The sequence below is a fragment of the Ischnura elegans genome, chromosome 9, assembly GCF_921293095.1.
Source record: "Ischnura elegans chromosome 9, ioIscEleg1.1, whole genome shotgun sequence".
Classification (NCBI taxonomy): Eukaryota; Metazoa; Arthropoda; class Insecta; order Odonata; family Coenagrionidae; genus Ischnura; species Ischnura elegans.
Window position 1 is genome coordinate 826,235 of NC_060254.1, and position 22,512 is coordinate 848,746.

At 38.6% G+C, this 22,512-nt stretch overlaps 1 protein-coding gene across 1 annotated transcript in view; it reads left to right on the plus strand.

Moving 5' to 3' along the window:
• Positions 1-610: 610 nt before the first annotated feature.
• The window catches only part of LOC124165767, a 32,264-nt gene continuing 10,362 nt past the window's right edge, over positions 611-22,512 (plus strand). Inside the window, exons 1-3 of the mRNA XM_046543260.1 lie at positions 611-1,016; positions 1,126-1,247; positions 3,238-3,397. Coding sequence (XP_046399216.1) covers positions 887-1,016; positions 1,126-1,247; positions 3,238-3,397 — 412 coding nt within the window. The 5' untranslated portion in view covers positions 611-886. The remainder of the gene's footprint in view (positions 1,017-1,125; positions 1,248-3,237; positions 3,398-22,512) is intronic.

Consider the following 22,512-nt stretch of genomic DNA (forward strand, 5'->3'; position numbering starts at 1 on the left):
ATTTTTAAAAATTTAATTGAATATGAGGAAATTCAATTTAAATGCTCAATATTCAATTGAATTCACCCACAAGGTCTCCGCTGGAATTCGTTTTCACTATTATCACAAACCACCAATGACGGCTAATTGATCACATAAATTAAAATTACTATCATGACTTTTATTTACATTAAATCCGTTACTTCTCGACTTGTCCTATAAAGAGATAATGGGCATAGTGATGGCGCCTGCATAGCTAAGAACGACAAAAACGCCGATACCATTATCTCTTATTCATATTTATACGTGCACGTGGTTGACTGAATTGTGGTTAAGTTTTTGCCGTTGGAGAAAACATTTATTAATATCAGTATTATTTAACCTGTGCTAAATCCCAGAAGCGTTGAGTTAGGTCATTCGTAGGACTCTTCAGCGATATAGCGAAATCGCCGTGAGTAATGTTTTCGCTGTATTCGCAATTGTAATGTTAACGCGTGAAACCACAGTAGATACTATAGTGAAACGAACCGCACAACTAATTTCATGCCTTCGGTACGAAAAGTTAATTTTTGCCAAAGGGAGTGATTATAGCATTGCGTCAGTGTCACGTTTAGACTTAACTCATGTTGTGATGTTGTCCAGCGAAGTTCTGCCACAATAGTTGCCCGGCGCGGCAATGGCCGATCACGCGGTTTCGAAAGTTACGATGGTTACCATGGTAACGTTCGTCACAAGGACACAGAAGTTAGAAAGCTTAGAAAGAGTAGTTTTCTTATGAGACTCGAGGAGACGGCTTGTTGAACTATCGGCGCTAATCACGAAAAGAGAGTTATATTCCACAACAGCTGTCATTTCTTTACTTAACGTTGCTTTTAAAGAATATTTTTACCTGATATTTGTGGTCGCAATGGTGGACAAGAGCTTAACTGCTTTTCCGTCAGTTTTGAAAGACACAAGCAGAATGTGCGAGCAGATTGCGATAAAATTACGCGATGCCAAGGCCAATTTAGAAATAGTCAGGAAAAACCAGAATATTGGTATAGAATTGAATGAAGGACATTGGTTTCTGATGTATTGACTTGAGGTCAATTTCCGGAATAGGATTACATTTATTTTAAACACTCGTATATTTTCTCTTTATCATAGAAAAAGTATATTTGAGGAAGATGGCTGTCAAGAAACTTCGTTCGGAGAGACGTCTATGCTGTTTAGAGGAACTGATTCTGATGCTGAAAAATGAATTAAGTGACCTTGATAAGGAAAAAAAGGTTCGAAACGTTGAGCTGAAGGAGGATATTTTCCATGAGTTGCATTTCCATCATCTGGGTAGTAAGATACTTTAGATAAGATACTCTAGATAAACCTTGGCCGCACATTGAGTACCAACATCTTCGTCTATACTGTTTTTGTAATCAAAGACCACAAAAAACAACCTCTGAACTCTACTTCAGACCAAAATATTACGTTCACCACTTATAAACCAACAAAATTGCACAGTATTCTTAAAAACTCCACTTTCATGGATCATATGGGAGCACAGCTTTATTCAATATCTTTACTTCTTAGTAATCTATGTTCAATGTCTGTGAGACTTACCACTAGTGGCTCACACAGAATATTCATTCATTCTATTTAGCAAAATGGGTTTTTGGGCCATAATACTACTTTTTTGCATGATGCTCTCATTACTTGCTGGAATTGGAGGGATAGGTGACTGATTCATAATCTGTACATGGACATGTACATCTGGCCCAGACTGCTCAAGTGAGAGTAGCAAATGGAGATTAAGGGAGGACAGGTATTGGCCAAGATTTGAGATTAGTCTGTCCACTCTCACCTTTGCTTCATAATATGCATGCTGAGATGATGATAAAGGAGGCATGGGATAAGTCGGAAGCAGGAGTTAATTAAGACAAAGTTGAGGGCCCTAAACTTGAATAGGTGGATCAGTTAAAATATTTTGGCAGCATAATAAAGGAAAACAGATACAGCAGTAAGGAATACAGGAAGTTCATAGCCATAGCAAAGGAGACGTTCAAAACAAGAAAGAGCACATGTGTGGAAAAAAGAAAACTTTCATGCATTGATTGAAGAATCAATTTTTTTTAGATGCCTTATTATCCATACATGCAGAGACATGGTGACGTATTGTACTTTGTGGTGATGTCTTACACTTTGTGCCTTTGCCCCTTTAATTGAATCATCACAGTGATTTTTCATCACACTTGAGAGGCACATACGTATGTGTACACTGCAAAAATACACAGTGAAGGCTAGTGAATAATTTCAACAAACAAAAATTGAGAAATTCACATCTTAGTTGTTGATCATAGTTCAGTTTTTGAGGGAATATGAAAAGATTATTGACATAGAAAATTAAAGCTTTAATGGTATCTGATTGCTTAAGCCCTATACCATAACATGGCTATTTGTCTGGATTTACAGTTTCCTGGACAGCAGACAATGAAAACCATGACGTTATGGGTACGTAGCAGAGTAGTTAAGCTGTTAATGAGAGCGATGACCATATATTTTTACATACACCTGCATTGTATTTGTTGAGGCAATTGAGCACTCACAAAGGCATTTACCCTTCGGAACTATTCACCCCAGTTTGGGAGATATTCCCCACAGTATTAACTTATTTGGATGAGTAATTGTCGATACCTCAACTGCAAAAATGCTCAACAATCACCCAATGAATCAATTACGCTCATTTAGTACTACAATGGGCTATCTAATGAGTAGTCAGGAACCTGATGGGCACTCCAATACCAGTATTCAAATACATTTGGCACATTCCTATCAAGCACCACATAATAGAGAGTATTGATTTTACTTTATCAAAGGATACAGAGGAAATGGAAAATATGCAGACCAATCATTAATATCACAAGTAAGACATATAAATAATATTCAAAAGCTAAACAAGATTATTTTGCAAATGTATCGATTAAAATTTTCAGCCATGAAGAAGGAAATAAGTTCGTCAAAATGTAGGACAAAAACGAAATACATACGCCTCATACAACCAATGCTCAAGAAAAGTATGAAGATACTACCATCACAGTAAAAAAAACAGTTCGTTTAGACTGCTATTATCATCTAAAGATAAATTTAAAATGACTCATCCACACTGATTCTTTTAAAAAGAGAAACTACTAAATCAGCCCATTTCTCCAGTCTGATGGTAGTGTGTTCATTTGGTAACATTATTTAAAAACAAATTAGCATAATTCTAATACCTTACATCCTCAGGAGATCCTGCAAAAAATCAGCAGCATTACTTGGAGTCAAAGCAAAGCAGATCTTATAGTAGCCTCTGAAAGAAAACTTTATGATGGTAAGGAAGAATTCAGTCAGAGTTTCATAACAGAGAATGAAGCGCAGGATTTAATTACCAGCAAGAATAGTACAAGTAAGTTCGACTAATGTTTGTTAAGAAATTTGGATTGGGTTGATGTCATAACTTTACGCGAACCAGAATATGTTTGATTCATTCCTCTCCACTCCTGACTCTGCACCGAGAGAGATACACTTTCCTATAATAATTATCTTCCAATTAGGTATGTAAATGCCAATACATACCTATATACAGGGTATGTTCTGAAAGTAAAGCAATTACTTTTTTTTTAAAGAAGTTGATTGAACAGATTTTTACAAACACTCAATTAAATTCTTTAAATCACTGTCCTTGGACCAGTACACATTTTTCATAGCTACTCTGACATGACCAGTTCCAGCCCTGGAAGACTTCTTCAGGGATCCCTGGCAAGGTCTTTGTCATGGGTGATTGGAACTCTTCTAAGGACAAAAAAATGGGTTAATTTCAAGGCTGCCTTTATCCGAGGGATCAGGGAGAAGTCTACTGGGGTGACTTCAGGACTATAGGGGGGAAGGGCCAGCTTTTGAACCTGGTATTTGGGCAGGAAATTGCGGACTTGTAGTGTGTAGTTGAGATGAAGTAGCTAGGTAGCAGAGATGTCTTTTGTCATCCTGAGCCTTTTTTGGAATCTTTACAGCCCATTCCTAGTTGGATATAAGGGGCACGTGCCCCCCATACACTTACAAAATGGACAAGATTTTTAGTACAGTTATCATTACATTCATTTTGTTTTGTGTATTTTGGAGACTTAATCATGTAATTTCATATGAATAAGTTTCACATTAAAATACAGAAAAGATTTCATACAGTAATTGTGTATGTTGTTTTTAATCTCAAAAATGAGAAGATGGTTTGCCTGTCAGGCACCCCACCACCCCAGAAAAAAATCCTGCATCCGCCCTTGAGCCCATTCATGTAATAGGCAGCTTTAATTGTCTATCCTTAAGGACAAAAAATACTCATAGATCACTCCTTTACTGTCGAAAAAGACAATGAGCACTGATTTCACTTTTGATTCGCTCGTACTAGCCTTTTTGGGTGAGAACCTCTTCCTGGCCCTCCTTTAAGGCCTTTAACCACCTCAACAGTAGTACATAGTAGGACAGAAAAGTCTCTGGAAGCCTCATGAATCATTATGTTGGTCTCTTCAAGAAATCTTTTCAGTTCAGCACAACACTTAAACTTAGCTCGATCGTTCTGCCGCTTCCACAGCTTGGAGAGCACTAAGACTGGTTTTAAGACAAAGCTTAGAGTCCACCTCACCTACTTCAAGTTGTTTGATACCACTGCAACCAAAAGGAGCAGCGCAAGAAATTAAATTGCATTAATTTTGGAAAGTATCCATTATCCTTGTTGTAAAATGATTTCTGTTGCATGGTCTCAGTGGCGGATCCAGAATAGGGAAAAGGGGGGCTAGATGGTAGGCCTGGGGGGTAACCTCCCAGCAGTGCTAGGGGTCTGAACAAAATTACCATTTATCTAAACAGTTCCTCACCATCTAAGACATTTCTCTTCCCAACCGATCCATTCTATGTCAGCAAAGCCTTGAATACATTCTCTAACAAATGGTCTTCAGGATTAAAAAAAATCCCCATCCATATCTTGAAGGCAGTCAAAGATTATATGTACATATGACCCCCTAGCTCACATAATTAATGCTACCCTTGCTGAAGGTCATTTCCCTAACTACCTGAAATTAGCCTATGTTAACCCTATCCACAAAAAAGGTCCTCATGCTGACCCTAACAATTACCGGCCAATATCAGTGCCTCCTAGTCTTTCCAAAATTTTTCTCAATCGTCTCACAAACTTTCTTAAGTCATTCCACCTTTAAGACCAAGCCCAGCATGGCTTCTTAGCTGGGAAATCCACCACCATTACCACATTTCAGCTACTTAGCCATATCCACAAGGCCCTTGATAGGGGAAATGCTACACTAAGGATCTTCTATGATCTTAGTAAGGCCTTTGATAGTGTCAATCATAAGATACTATTCTCCAAACTCTCAAGGCTAGGGATTACGGGCAATGCCCTGCTTTGGATAAAATCTTTCCTCTCCAACTGGCAGCAGCAAGTAAAATATTGCTACCAATCAGACACTGGCACTAACATAACTCTATCTAAACCACTTCAAGTATGCCAAGGTGTCCCCCAAGGCTCAATACTTGGACCCCTGCTCTATATAATTTTTATAAATGACCCCTCCACATTCAATTTCAGCTGGTAAGGTACTTCTCTATGCTGATGATACCTCCAGTCTTTTAGTCAAAAAATTCAGCTGAACTAGGAGATATTTCCCAAACCTCAATCTCAGATATGAGCTTCAAATTGGTGCAATACAAATGTACTCAACATTAACTCCCATAAATCTCTTCACCTGCAGTTCCACCACAAAAGGTACCCACCCACGTCCAGCTTCTTACTTTGTTTAAATGATAATATCCTCATCAGATCTCATTCTGTCAAGTTTCTTGGTCTAGTAATCAATGAAAACCTGGACTGGTCTGACCACATACAGAACACCATGCAAAAAAATCACTCTTGGAATCTTCCTAATTAGAAAACTAGCCCTAATTGTCACTCTGGACACCCTGGAACTCCTATTTCACTCAAAAATCCAATCTCACATCTCATACACCATTTTATTCTGAGGAAATGACCTTTCCCAAAAGATATTTTCCTTCAAAAGCAGGCCATTAAGGCAATGCTTCGCCTCAAAGCTGTTTGCTATTATATATCACTTTTTTTCTCCCTTTGAGGATTTCTTATCATTATTATTATAAGTGGATACCAAAGGGGCCTCTAGCCTCTCTCTGGAACCACCACTGCATGGTTTTGAAAGCTCAAAATGTTTTCAAATTTTGCTTATGAGTATTGTGGCAATTTCTGTTCTTTAACAAACATAACAATAAGAGTTAATCACTTTAAAGACCTGGGAGTAATCTGTGATAACAGGTCATCATTGAACCCTTATATATATATATATATACTACTTCATTCATTCACACGACGCCTTAAGCGCAAATATGCATATAAATTCACAGGTAAGGAAAGAAAGGGAAAGGAACATGGAATAGAAAAAGGACAAGGACAACGGTGCTGTGGTAGATGGAAAAAGCCAGAAATCAGAGGGTAAAAATGCGGCCTGGCTGGGACTCGAACCCAGAACCTCCTGGTTGCCGGCCAGGTGCTCTACCAGGACGCTTAGATTTACCATGATTTCGGCGGGGGTTTATATACAGTAAACTCCCTTTGCTTTGGCCCACAAGAGTAACCAATAGATGGCACTGGGGCAGCTCACCACTCACCAGCAGAAGGAATGGACGAGGACACAAGGATGAAAGGAAAGATACACACTCACACGATAGCAGGAAAGAGACAGGAACATGCGTTTCGGGGCACATATATACAAGGATTCAATGATGACCTGTTATCACAGATATATATATATATCGGCGAGGTAAATAACATAAAAAACCCTAGGATAGGCAGTATCAGAACACACAAGATTGTGACGTTACGTCGTAAATCTAGTTGATTGTTCACGTAAGCCCAGACAAGGGAAATACTCCAACCGTCGGTCACATGCTGGATCAGGGAAAAACTCCACAAACAAGAAAAACAGCTCACAAGAAAAAGGTAGCCAAAAATAATTTACAAGTTATTACCGTTCGATATCTATTCAAAATAGAGTATTCAAAAATCAGAAGTATTACAGAAAACAATGATAGTAATTCATGATCCCAGAGGAAACATTACCAGCTAAATACCAGCAGAATAATTGCTCAAAATTTGCCATGTCTCACTAGACATGTGTCTCCGACCAGCCCACGAGCAGAAGAGAGATTGCCTATGCAAGGCGAGACAGGATTTGAGGGGAGGGATTCTTCCAGGGAGTGGAGGGGTAGCCAGGCGAATTCAACTACTGCCCACTGATGCGTCACTGCCCCTGCAGAAACGGCCGCTCCGCAAAACACCATTCCCTGGTTTTGAGACAACAGCATACCAGCCAGAATTTTCCCCTCAACTTCTGGGTTGGAGACATCAGTTGAATCAGAGGGATATTCATTGGAACACATGGAGGGGAAGGAGATACTGGGGTGAGGTGTTGGAGGGAGAGAGAGTTGTGATAGGACAATGGTAAAACTTCTCCCTCCAAGTGCAATACTAAAGCCTTAGCACCGATTTCCCCTTGCTTGCCAAGGAGTAAGTATTTCTCCGCAGTAGTCCTATATAAGTCTTGCATTGCAGGTAGGTTGGTTCGGGGTTGTTTCGGGGCTGTTTCAGAGGCTGATTCCAGAGGCAGAGTTTCCAGAGGCAGGGTTTACAGAGACAGGATTTTCCAGAGACAGGATTTTGCAGAGACAGGATTTTGCTACAGGGTCCTTTTGCGCGAAAAATCCTTTGCGCGAAAAAACCTTAGCGCGAAAAGTTCTTGGCGGGAGAAGTTCTGCGGATAAGTTCGGAGGAAGTTCGAGGAATTTCTGGGGGGGGTACCAGAAATTTTTGGGGGGGGCAACACTTAAAAAATGCCACAAGATAAAGGTTAGAAACTCACACTCACTAAATTTTCGGTGGCATTACCACCTTCCTCGGAGTTAGGTAAAAGACTGTAGGTAGAGGGTAAAGGATAGCTGAGGGAAGGGGAAATAGAGGGGAGGTAGGGTCCAAAGAGGGGGGGAAAAGAAGTGGGTTGAGGCAATTAAGGGATTAGCGGTGGATGTTTAAGCCGGGAGGAATAAATGCTTTGAATAGCCAAATGTAACTTAATTCAATAGAATTAAGTTTGAGTGGGTGGTCTGTGGGGGGAAGGGAGGCTAAAACAAACATTGTAGCAATCATTGAATTGACGCTGATGAGTGGCCGCATGTTTCGCCGCCGGGAAGGACGCAAAGTCAGAGGAAGTGCATGATGCTCTGTGGTTATTGATTCTAAGGTTAAGGGGAGTTGAGGATTTGCCTATATAAAAGGAGGGACAGTGCTTGCATTGAATAAGGTAAACTACATTTTTTGAAGTACAGGAGGCCGCAGGAGGTGGTGGTAGGTAGGAGACGAGATGACTGGGGATAGAAGGAGGGGTAAAAATTGGGCAGGTCTTACATCTAGGACAACCGCAGGGCGAAGGTGTGCTAATGGGAGTAGTGGGTGACTTCTGTAAGGGGTTAGTTGAGCGGAATAAATTTAAAAGGTTTGCAGGTCGTCTGAATGTGACAGTAGGGGGTTTGGCAAAAAGATTGGCTGTCGACTTATTGTTTTTTAGAATAGGGAAGAGGTCTTTAAGGATAGATTGCAGGGATTGTATTCCAGGAAAGTAAGTGGTGCAGAGGGAAAGGTCTTGTGGTTTGTTTCTATTGCACGGTTCTGGGGGGCATTTGTGTTTGAGAATTTTTTTACGTAGGAGGGACTCTGGGTAGCCTCTCTGGAGGAGGGAACGGTGAAGGTTGTGAAGAAAATTATTTAAGGCATCAGGATTATTACAGATACGGTGGCCTCGAATGGAAAGGGAATAGGGAAGGGAGCGTTTAGTGTGGGAAGGATGACAACTGCTGAAATGAAGGTACTGCTGCTTATTCGTGGGTTTTACATGGACAGAGGTGAGAAATTTGTTGTTGACAAGAGAGATATTGACATCAAGGAAGGTAATCTGGGAATTAGAAATGGCTGAGGTGAAAGAAAGAGAGGATGAGGAATTGAGAGTAGCAATAAAATTTTCGAGGGAATCATTACCATGTGGCCATAGGAGGAATATGTCATCAATAAATCTGAGCCAAAGGAGGGGTTTCAATGGATATTGGGAAAGGAAAATTTGTTCAAAGTGGCCTAGGTAGAGGTTTGCATAGGAGGGACTGAATCTACTACCCATTGAGCAACCTTTGATCTGTAAATAATGCTTATTATTAAATGAGAACGAATTGTGCGTTAGGACGATATTAGTTAGGTCTAAGAGGAAGTCGGTGCTAGGGGTATGAGGAGTTGGGCGTTGGGAAAGGAAGTGGCGGAGGGAGGAAAGACCTTCAGAATGAGGAATTGATGTGTAGAGAGAAGTGACATCTATGGTGGCCATGGCAATTTGGGTGTCAGGAGGAATTTGGGTGGATTGGAGACGGTCTAGGAAGTTATATGTGTCTTTGATATGGGATGGTAGAGACAAAACTAGTGGTTGGAGGTAATAGTCAATGAAAGCGGATATTCTTTCCGTGGGTGAGTTGCAAGATGAGACAATAGGACGGCCAGGGTGGTTGGGTTTATGTATTTTTGGCAAAATGTAAAAATGTGGAGTATGTGGGTTTGGGGGGAAAGGATGGAGATGTCAGACGAAGAGAAGCCTTCCGGTGGGGCATGTTCCTTGAGAAAAGACTTGATATTTTCTTGGAAGGTGGGGTTAGGGTCATGAGGCATGAGTGTGTATGAGGAGGTATCAGTCAGTTGTCTTTCAGCTTCCTTAATGTAATCAGAAGTGTTCAGGAGAACTACTGTGGATCCTTTGTCAGCTGAGGTTATGACTATACATATCAGGATTGTGGATGAGTTTTCAGAGGGCAATGTTCTCCGATTGAGAAAGGTTGGGTTTGGGCTGAAGAGATTTTAGGAAAGAATGGTTGCAGACTTTTGAAAGCAGCAGATCTATAAAAATTTCAATTGGGTGGCCGGTTGGGAGAGGTTTAGGTTCATGGGTCGAGGATGGTCGAAACCTGGAAAGGGCACTATGGGGAGGAATTGGAGTATTAAGTTCTTTCTGTGTATCCCAAAAGGCTTTCCACCTTAGATTTCTGCAAAATTGCATAATATCTGTGACTAAGGGGACATGGCGCACTTTAGGGGTGGGAGAGAAGGAAAGGCCTTTGCTGAGGAGGGAAAGTTCTTTGTTTAAGGAGGCAGATGATAGATTGATCACTGGGATGTTTTCATTTTGACACTCAAGCTCATGGCTTTGGGAGGGGGGGCGTCGAAATTGTTCTCTCTCTGGCAGTCGTCTCGGTGGAGACCAAAGTTGCTGTGGAGGTGGCGGAGGAAGATTAAATAGGGTGGCTAAATCAGGTCTGTAGAGATGTAGAGGAGGTGGGGAGGGAATGACCACAGCTTTATTGAAAGGTAAAGACAACCCGACTTGAAAATGAGACGCACAAAGGGAGGAGAGCTTTCTTAGGGATTTAGTTCGGCGGAGTTCCAATGAGCGGCGGGATGCATGGAGTATTTCATTTATATTGCATTAGGTATTTTCCCCATTGGACTTCATGTGAAATACCCTCTCTCTGACCTCCCTCCACACCTACGGCCATTCCTTCATGCTTTTTCCTTCCAACAATCATTTCTTCTTTGTTGTTTTATTCGTGATCAATATGATGTGTTAACTAAAACACTCCATAATTCTATCAAAAATTTAATTAATAATATTTCTGTGACAGCACCACATCTACTCAATAATATAAATAAGACTAATTGTAAGTGCCCAACTCTGTTCACATTTGTATCCTTTGGAGCTCCAACAGTTACATATGTACATCATAATTCTCAGTACCATTTTTAAGGAACAACTATACTTTTTTCTTAACAATATTCTATGATCTGAGAGAAAACAATGCAAATAATATCATATTGTAGGCAAGGTCAGATCGACAATTTTTTCTGGGGGGGCAATAACACAAAATGACAAATATAAATAAAAACAAATGTAATGACAATGGGACCATATATTTTAAGCATCTGGGGGGGAGGTCACGTGCCCCCCTAAATCCGCCTGTGATTGTCAGTACATCTCAATGACTTTATGCCATTATTTTAAGTAGCTGTTTTGGCTTATTTCCGCATTTCCTGATTTCTACTGGTTAATAAACATTATTATTATTATTAAGAGCAAAGGAGCACAGTGGGTATAACATTGGGCAGCTAATCTAAGGGCCCCAGATTCAAACCAGGGTGAGTCAGTCAAATACCCTACAAACACAAAAAAGATCAAATCTGTATTTTAGGGAGATTTCATAATACATCAAATCTAGATTTCCAAATCCTTTTTAAATACGGATTAAATCTGTTTCCGAAGGTTCTGCGCCACTAGCGGCGCTAGCGTCGATGACGTGATTTTGCAAAATGGCCGAAACATTAGTGATGAACTGTGAAAGTGTGTTTTGTTATTGTTACTAAATGACTGGTTTTGACCGACACGAGCTGCATATGGTTTATTTGCTCCATTATCTGTTATATTTTTCCTTAATATCCATCGATTGCATAAGTATCGTATTTGCACCTCACAGTAACCTGGATCTTCCGTATGTAGTGAACTTTATCATTCAATATACATGCATAGTTTTTTTAAACCATATTCCATTACGTTGGTGCACATTTATCTATTACGTTGGTTCATTATGAGCTTCATTTTATGACTGTATCGTAATGTTTCAATTTGTAAAGTGCCTCTGAAAATAGTAACGAGGGATGGTCTTGTCAACAAAAACGACGACGAGGAGAAATATTTCGTTTCCCAATGTTATTCGGTGGGCTTATTGAACCCTGAAGTCTGAACTCCGTTTCCATAATTCCCTTCAGATTCCTTCTTTTGAACCTGGTTTCTCCATTAACTTTTTTCTTACTAAGCCCATGGTTGAACTGTGCTTTTAGTGTCCTCAGGTATGTTAACTTCAATGGCTTTGTTATTATGAACTTGTTTTCTAACTGAACCTTGCAATATAAAAATTTTATCATTTCTCTCCCTAAAAATTCACTAGAGTGACCGTTATTGGGCCCATGGTTAAACTGTGACTTCAATGGGCTCACTTATATTGACTTAAATGGCTTTGTTTTTATGAATCTGCTTTCTATCTTAACCTTGTATTATAAGCATTTAACTCTGCCGTGAGTGTCGTCATGTTTGTTGATTTCAATGCCTTTGTTTTTATTGATCTGCTTTCTCCCTGAACTAGTACTTTAAAAATTTATTTTATATTGACTGCAAAGCCTTTCACTTTATCCACCTGCCACTTTTCTATGTAGTATATTGTGTTTATCTTTCCTCCCTTTCTGGCTGTGGCAGGCCAGTGCAAGGGGCAGGAGGAGGCAAATGATGCTCAACATCAATTAGATTCATAGTAATTTGGAATTCATATATAATGATAATAAAAAATACTTGTGATTTTTTAATAAAGCATCAATTACTCTATCTCATGTTTTTTAATCCATATTATTAACCTTTTTCCTCAAGTCAGTGTATTATTGCGAAGTGGTTACTTAATGTATTTTTCCACCTAAAAATCTATGACATTGAGAAGGGCACATTAAAAGCTAGTTGAATTAATAAATTATTAATTTCACTTTAATTTGAAATGCTTCGAATTTGTATGTGATATAAATAGATATTTGTACCTTTTTAATAAAATATCAATTATTATGAGTCATGTTTTCTCAATCCAAATAAACAATCTTTTTCCTTCAAGTCAGTTTATTATCGCATAGTGGTTAGTTAATTTTTAAAGATTTTGCTTATTGGGTGCTTGATGATATAATTATTGTTGGAGCTAAGGGGTGAATAGGTAGAGATCTTATTGTGGTGGTCAGAGGGTTTTCCCTTCAGGGAAGCTTCCTCAATATATTTCATTAATTGTAACGCAAAGGTTCCTTGATAAAAGTTCAAATGAAAAGCAGTACTATAATGTATGCCTGGAAAATCTAGATACTGAAATCTGGATTTAATCCCTGAAAAATCTGTATTGTGGGGCAAGATATTTCATGTATTAAATCTAGATATAATATGAGAAAAAGAGGACATAGCAACACCTTTGCAACAGATTAAATCTAGATATAATTGAGATTTCGTGGATTTCAAAATACGTGTTTAATACAGATTTAATCCTTTCTGTGTTTGTAGGGTAACTTCAAAATAATTCTCACAGAGTGTTTTGGCCCACGGAAAGGATCTGACCTTCATTACCTGAAACTTTTCATGTCTTTGGATCATTCAGGGGTGAGCTGCAGCCAAAATGACTTTTGAATCGGCTCTTTCAACAAATTTGTCATTTTCCCAATTTTGATAGGGTTTGAAAAATAAAGAAATCTGTATTTTTCCATTTCTCAATCTACTTCGGGAGCTTTTTACTCTGGAAAATCAACATCCTTCCCTTTCGCAGATAAGTTGATGACATCACAAACTTCTACTGGCAATGACTCGTTACCCGCTTCCAGTGGTGGATCTATGGGTGCTATAGCCCCCATGGGTATGGAACACTTTCTCATTCAGCCATTCTCTTGTAAGTTCAAAATAAAACAAAACGCTAAAGTTGCTGCCGTGAGGTAGTGATGTCATTCAAGTTCCAGTTCATTAACTCCTTCAGGTATAGCTGCTACCCCCCCCCCCCCCCCCCCCCCCCCTTGGGTATCCAATTTACACTAGATAGAATGGTAATTTTGTTCGGACCCCCACTACTGCTGAGAGGTTACCCACTACGTGGCCCCCCTTGTCCCAATCCTGGATCCGCCACTGCCCGCTTCTATACTACTACTTCAACTCATATGGTTTGCTGTTGTATACATCCTTGAAAACATTTCTTTCCCTGAATGAGCAGCTATACCTGAAGGAGTTAATGAACTGGAACTTGAATGACATCACTACCTCACGGCAGCAACTTTAGCGTTTTGTTTTATTTTGAACTTACAAGAGAATGGCTGAATGAGAAAGTGTTCCATTTCATAACTTTTCTTTCTCTTCCATTAACTGAATTATTTCAATAAATTACAATTCAGTGTCCAAATATTCAATTGAATATTGGTATTTTCAATTGAATATTTGGAAATTCAATTGAATTTTCAGAAATTCACTTGAATCGGTTGATTTTTTCCAATAAAGATACTTTAAATGCAGTAACTTGGCAGATTCACACTGCAAACCTATATCACATTGCTGTGCCTTTGCCCCTTCCCTTTGAAGGCAACTACGTCACATGCAAGATCAGACATGTTCGTCCCTTGCTCCTCCGCTTGTAGCCTCATTGCTTAAAAGACAGAGGGATTACGCTCCTTCCCCTCTCCTTCAGCGCTCTTCACTTACAAGCATTTACGATGTCTTCTATCCGCCATTTAGTCCAACAATGTACACAGCCGTTTGAGTTTTAATGCAATCATGATTTTCAATTGCAGCAATACTCATAACAGTGTCTGAAGATGATTTTAGAAAAATCAGGCCCTTAGCATAATGGGAATTACTTGGCAAGACAGATGTTGACTATTAACCAGGTATTGTCCTTCAAAACTACGCGTTTCTTAAGTTTGATATGCGATTACTATTTGCAGCATAAATACTGAGAGATTCCCACTCGTAGCAGTAAATTTAGGATGCCCTCTGGAGTGAAAAATCTCGATCTTTTTCATGTTCACCTCTGAGGTACCGACACGACGGTGCAATGCTTATGAGTAAGTAATGCAAATAGGAGCATTGTAAAAATACATCACTAAAGGAGAAACTCTCCAATGTACCGCTTGTTTTGTGACTTAGGGTTTCATATGACTGACTCATGCTGAAAACCTAGGCTACTCGGTTTCCCTTGGACTTGCAACCGGGCAATGGGGGGCTTATTATTATCATAAGAAATTCGTATAAGAGATGCACCCCCCATTTTTGGCAGCAATTTCTGGAAAAAAGGCGCAACTCTTACACCCGTTTATAATAAGGTACCTACTCGTCCTTACCTAAGTGTGTCCCGAACCCTTCATTTGCCAGAGCCTTTTGCTACTTCTACCTGTGTGTCAGGATTCAGACTAATTTTTCCATTTTCAATTTTCCCTGATTTACAGTCAGAATTGTTTATTTCCCTGACATTATATCAATAGCAAAGGAGTCGTATTAAGGGATTTTGTGTACATTATATTGTGAAATTAAGTAAAAAAAATGCTAGTAGTAAAAGGATAAAAAGTCCAATAGCACCGAGTTGGTACAACTCCCTTCCATCCTGCCAGGACAACAACAAAATGCCTACATTGCCGCTTGAATACAGCAACATTCTGTTCATTCAACCATGATTTTTATCTTTTCGCTAGCACCTCTGGAGTTTTTTCCCCAGCTTACAGTCCAGATTTTTATTTCCCTGACCAGTATGAACCTTGCAGTTGTTATCCCTTCTAACCTGGCACTCTTGTACTCAACCCTGCACTGATGCCTTCCATCTCCAACGAGACAACTTTGGCTGGCATGACTCCAGATTAGGGTAATCCTAAAAATCCAGAAAGCTTTCAGTGACAACATGCTTATTTTAATGTTATTATTGCATCATTGGTCCATTAACTGTGTTGATATATTGAATTTTTGTATTAATCGCGGTGTCTTATCAGTGTTCAATTGTCAATTCCATTGACCCTCTTTTTTTTCTTCTTTTGCTATGAATGAATGACTTTTTTTTCCCCAGTTGTACGTTGTCTATGTGAACATGAAGGTGGTCAATTAAATCAATTTTTCTTGATGCGTGTGCATCCATCTCCGACTTCATTGAAATCAAGAATGAATTAGCAAATCCAATAAACTGGACCACCAGACGTCTCCCCCTGACGGCATTACACTCTCAAACCGAAGAGCAACCCAAAGAAAATCAGAGTCTAAGGAATCCAGGAGTGCTGAGAGCAGTGCCTAAAGAATCCTACATGCAACTGCATGTAGGATTTGGCTTTCACCTCAAAAGGATGCACCAAATACACACAATCTAAGCAATCATCAGTTACAAGGAGAACGTGTATTAACTCACTGATGAATACGCTAAAAAAGAACTCTTTTTGCCAAGCCTTATGGCCTCCACCTATGATTGGCTTTTTGCCTCAATTAAGCGGAAAGGGCAGGCAATTACATGAACACTCGGGTTTTCTTCTTGGAGGTTTATCGAGAATAAGAGGTTGCCCCTATAATTTGATAGTCTCAATAACTGGCTAATGTGCATAGTTAACCCTCTGATTGACACATCAAAGTCACTCACAGAAGTGGGTGCACCGCTGCAATTTTGCTGCAAATATAAATGGCATTCCGATTATAAAGGTGGAGGTATTTTCCGATATGTAAAGGCTTATCAAGGTTTTAAATTTGCGTGCTTGCGATTTTATTACACTGAGAAAATGTTTTAAATCATCTTCATTCACATCTTGGTCTTATTTACCTTTGTGTCTGCTTTCTATTGTCTCTTGAGACAATACCGATCTTATTTAAATTGTGTTAACATCATCAGCAAACAATTTTTGACCCATTAATTTTATGCTGTGAATGCGACTGTTTGAATGATTTACAATGTCATATATAATACCATCAGTAGTAAATAATTGTGAAATGCATCTTCTTCTCTCTCACTCCTCAAACTCTGTTCTATGTCACATAATTACTGAGATACTCAGAGGATATATTATCCAGATATCAGAAATACTGCATCTTACGTAGAAAACTGAGTACCTGCAGACACAACCATAAAATACAAACACCATGAAACAGAGGCCAAAAACCAAAATATGCTGCAATTTGCAGCAGGCGTGCCCTTCAGCTCTGGTTAATGCTGCATCTGACCACACTCTTCAGCCCATATACGGCTACACAAGTCTCATGCATATGACATTCAGTGTTAAAAAGTATAGATAGCGTAGCGGATGACGCGGCTGGGGCGACTGCAGCGCATTCAGCGGAAGTTTTCTGTAAACTAGCACCCTCCCCTACCGTTTCCTCTCCCTCCAGTCCCCATTCCATTTTTATTCTTGTTTGGCGTGTTGCATGCTGTAGGGATACTATGCGGTATATCATTGAAATAAAATCACAAAATGTGCAAAGCAAATGCCAATTTATTTTATAAAAATTAACATAAAAAAGTCACTCAGTGGCCAAGTACAATGATTTGAATTAGTAGATACATAAACACTAAACACAGGATGGCGATAGCCTGACTAGCATCTCTCCATGCCTCACTTGTGTCCACATAAGTCCTCGCACCCATACACACACAGCGAACTATAATTCCTCAGTGTCATCACAAATTACGGGATAGGTACACCACAAAGAAAATTCTTTTACCAGTGGCCACTTCACTGCACTGAATGTAAGATTATTGATTGTTGAAACACACAAATTCGTAAGCAAAATCAAGATCACCATACAAGTGTTAATGGGCTGAATATACGTGACTACTTTAGATGATCACTTTTTCGATAATATAACGTTGTCAACCACTTCACACACAGGCTTAAAAACTTGATGTAGAGGGAATGAACCCTTTGAGTGCGGATGGCATAGCATTGATGCCCATCGTAGGTCCTGCCAACGGGCGGGTGGCATCACATTGATGCCACGCCGGCCTATGTCCTTCAATCGCTCCCTACGCTCCTCCGCTCTGTTCTATCTACTCTCATGATGGTTTCCCGCACACAAAATGGATTAGGCTACCTGCATATGCCTTCCGTTTTTGAAAAATAGTTTATATTTTTTGAGTAAATTTTTTTTACATTTATGGAGTACTTTTTTATTTGTAAGATTTTTCGCCATTACAAAAAAATTTAAAAGTGATATTTTCTTTACTTTTCTGAATATTTGTACTAAGTGTTGCCACATTTGAAGGTTATTATTTTCGTTTTAGTCCTATTAAAATTGTTCAAACAATATTTCCTTTCATCTCATTGACGAAAAATATTTTCGTATTTCAAATCACGGTCACTATACCTACACACGCAAAACACAGTTGAATAATCTGTTACTGTTTTTATTAATGTTTAAAATTAATATTTACATAATGCTGTTATAACTCCTAACATTCTTCCATAATATATTTGCCACTCATTTTCTGAACGATCCTTTCAATAGGGGTCTGATTATATTGGCTACGGAAGAAGAAATAGTTTTAGACTTTTTCTCATTTATTTCGTATGAGTTTGTTAAAGTTACTAGGTGGGAATAATTACGACCAACAATTCGTTATTCACGGGAAATAATGAAGGTTCTAGGGAAACTTTTATATTTTTTCCATTTTGAAGGAGATATTAGAATTGGGGAAATCCTTGGGGAAAAAATGATCAAATTTCGGGGCTCAAATAAAAAAGTTGTTTTCTGTCACCGCGGAATAGACTACAAGTCGCTCTGTGTCGCCTGTTATCTCTATTTTTAGAAGTATTTTTGCTATTCTTATTAGAAATCTATGCAACTATTCTGTTGTGTGCATGTCGTAGAAAAGGTCAGCTCTTCCTTCTCAGTTTTTGCGACTCTCGTTATTAGTACAGTCTCTCCTTCGGACATCTTTCAATTGCGTGCATTTTCACTCCTCTATAGAGATTTTTTTTCTACTATTACCATATGGCCTTTTTCCATTGGACATTTTGGTATTTTACATATGTTTAGCCACTTACATGGAATATGGGAGACATCTTCGTTTTTAACTTTATTCCTATTTTCAAACCCCAAAGACCGTTTATGTATCAGCCTTTGGTCAACTAGGCTTAGAATATCTCCTCGCAATAAAACTACCTCTGGCACAATTTACTCAAGTGTATGCATGGAACACTGGGTCTTCTCCGTGAAGGTTTTTTTTTTAACTTTGAAGCAATTTACATATTTTACTTCGACCAAATAGAGCTATTATAATCAGAAAAGAAAGTCAGCAAAATTTCTATGCGCAAAGAAACAATTATTTTTGCATTATTATACGTTGCCGTTTTATCTGGAGCATTCACGTTTAGATATTTCTTGTACGTCGGTTCTAAACTTTAACGCTTACATCTCTTTCTGACTGCAAAAGAGCAACCTCATCAGTCTTGTGCATTTTGTAAGTGTAATGTATTTTATTGTAGTATATTTTATAGGTGTTAACTGAGGTTTACGTTGAGGATGCAAGTATGTGGAGCTGGAGGAAATATTGTCGTCTGAGAGGCTTTGGTCCATATTGCCAATGCCTCTCAACATGCAGTTCTTCAAGGATAACCAAGCATAGGAATCTTACTCGTGGGGTATGGGAGACATTTTTGGTCCGATATACCTAATGTATGATTGTATGAAGTATTGTAATATGGCCATCCATTCCAGATTATTGGAAAAGGTAGGAAAATATCTTCGATTTTTCCCTCCTTCACAGCACTTTTTCCCGAGACCGATTTCAACTGATTTTCCGTTACATGCAGTTTGGCAGGAACCCTGGAGTAGATGATCCGATACCAAGAGACCCCTTGTATAAAATTCGACCCCTTTTGAAATTATTTACTCAAAGAATGAAAGAAATTTATTACACGTTTAAAGAACTCTGCTTCATTAGTCCAATGTGCTTTGGCGTCACAAACGCGGCATAACATTATATATGCTTTCTGAGCCTAATGGCCTCATGCAAGATGCTATAATTTACACTGGGGCGAAGGATCCTGATGTTGGAGGCAGGGGACATGCAAACAAAGTCGTGCGAAAATTAATCGATAGATTTCTCCTCAGTGGGCACAGTTTATACAGTCACGTAGCCACGATTTTGAAATGGGGGGTTTTTGCCGGAGGTTTGAGGGCCCTTCTGGAGGGTGCGGGGCCATTTTACCCGTTTTTGGCACCTCAACGGGGGTTGTTACCCATAACCCCCCCTCCCGTGGCTACTCTACTGAGTTTATACATGGAAAATTATAATCATCATAAAAATTATAATAATCTGTTCAAATATCTATTGAGTTACTCAAAAAGACACACCACTGAAACTCTAAGGACAAACAGAAGAAATAATCCTCCTCACGTCCTTAGAACGACTAAAGTGGCGAATCAGTATAACTCTGATGGTGTATGATGTGCAGATGCTCCAGGGCTGTGTTTGAACCCTTTTTTCAAAGAATTTCACAATTATTAGTTAATATTTTCAGCATTAACGCAAAAGAAAATTACAAAAAGATAAAATAACTTTCATATGTTTGCATCCAAATCTAAGTTACTAGTAAATTTAAAAATTTAGATGTGAAAATTTAAATTCAAAAACTTTTATTTACCTAAAATTTGATGCATGGATAGTGGATGACATCTGAAAAATTATTTATCTTATTTTATAATTCAATTCCGCCATCATTTCAGAAATTATTTCAAGCTCCTTAGTTGCTATGTAAAAATATGTTGTCCGTCGTTTCTAATGTTTGTGTGACGGGTTGCATAAATATCTGGAGCATTTATCACATGGGTGCGGATGGCATCACTGTGATGCCATTAACAAATTGTTTAATAAATTGTCAAATTAATATAAAAATCCCTTTTTTATTGAAATTGTTTTCATATTTTTGAAAAACAAAGTGAATGCAGTGAAAAAAAATTCTCCGCCAATGTGAAACAACTCTGAGAAAATGTTAACGCAATGAAAAGGTTAAACTAAAATAGAATCAACAACTATATACAAACAATGCCTAAAAACGTACATTGCGAGAGCACAAGATCTAACCGGTCCACAGTTATGTAGATATTTTTATAACGATCAAAACTTTCGAAATGAGGAGGCGAAATTTCATTGGCCGATCCATGATTGGTCAATGGGTGAGACAGAGGAAGCACACATATTTCATATTTCCTATTTATTATTAAAGACATCAACTGAGTGACATTATTCAAATTATGAAATAATTTTTTACGCAATAACTTTTATTAACCCTCCAGCAGGCGCGCCATATTCTCTGACACTAGCGGGCGCGCGTGGCACTCAGTGCAACACTTGGTTTTCCGCTGATATTAATTACAAAAAATCGAATTAAGAAGCTTACATTCCTTACCTTGTTTTTTAATAGAACTTTACATAGTTTAGACATACAGTACAGATTTTTAAACACTTTTATAATTCAAAATTTTTATCATATTTTTAAAGCAATGCCAAAAACTCAGTTTTTATGTCTTAAGGTTTTTCACGTCATTTACATATGTGCACTTATTTCAGGTAGTAATTGTTTCACAGTGCTTTCGGCAAGAAAAGTTATTACACCTCCCATATTTGATTGTCGTTGATATGTTCTTTGCACGGCCACACAATATGCACTTTCCACGTTTCTTGCTTGCTGTCTCGCTCACCTCTTCAACTTGCAAGTCTTCATTTTGATAACTTGACAAGAATATTTTAATGTCAGCTGGTAGAGATAATATGTTTGACCTGTTTTTCAAGTGTGCGTTCATCAATGTGTACGATAAGGTTTTCAGGAATGTCCTCCTGCAATGTTCATTTGTAGGATTGTTTGCCCTATAAAATATGTGAGCATTGATTCCTGCAATGTCCAAAAATCTATAAAATAAAACTAATGGCCACCTTTTCGTAATTCTGGACACAGAATACATAAAACACATTTGGTCAACCATGTCGACACCTGTTTTTGTTGCATCGTAATCTAATATAATACATGGTTTATTTGAACCTTCATGTCAATGTCAATTTCATCTGTGATCCCCTCATCATACATTGTTGAAAGCAACAACACCGCCTTGTTCTTCTTTGTAACATATGATTGGAGGGTAATGTCTTTCTGAAACCCGTAGAGAGATGACCCTACAGCGAGCGTCTTGTTTGGCAAAAATTCAGGCAGAAAATCTCTTTTATTTTTTTTTCAGCGTGCCAATGGTTGTAATGTTTTTTCTGAGGAGATGCTACTAGAGATGAGATACTAGTATACCAGTTATCTGTGGTAAGATTGCGATTAGTTGCCTCAATTGATCTTACAAGCCTCTTGACAACGTCTACTGGTGAGTTTGACACTAAATATGGACCGTTCATCTGCTTCCCGCAATACACTTCGAGATTACTGGTGAAGAATGTTTTGGCATCACACATAGCATAAAACTTTGTCCTGTATTTCGCGGGTTTGCTCGGTATATATTGAATGAAACTTCAACAGCATCTAAATGGTTGCAGCATTTCGTCAATTGCACAACTTCACTCATTTTATATGTTTTTTCACAATTTCCTATGATCGAGTTTATTATTGTTCGGATTGCAGCTAATTTATCTGTTTGTTTTTGGAAATCCCTACTTGCCCTGTCGTCAAATCTTACTGATCGCAAAATAAACAAAAATCGATTGTAACTCATAGCTGCCCTTAGAATTTGCATTCCTGATCCATCTTCACTCCACAAGTCTAAAGAATTTGCATGAAAACATTTTTTCATGCCAATTAGAAAAAGTATACTCAGCACAGCCATAAATTCTGTTCTTCTCGTTTCCTTACTATCC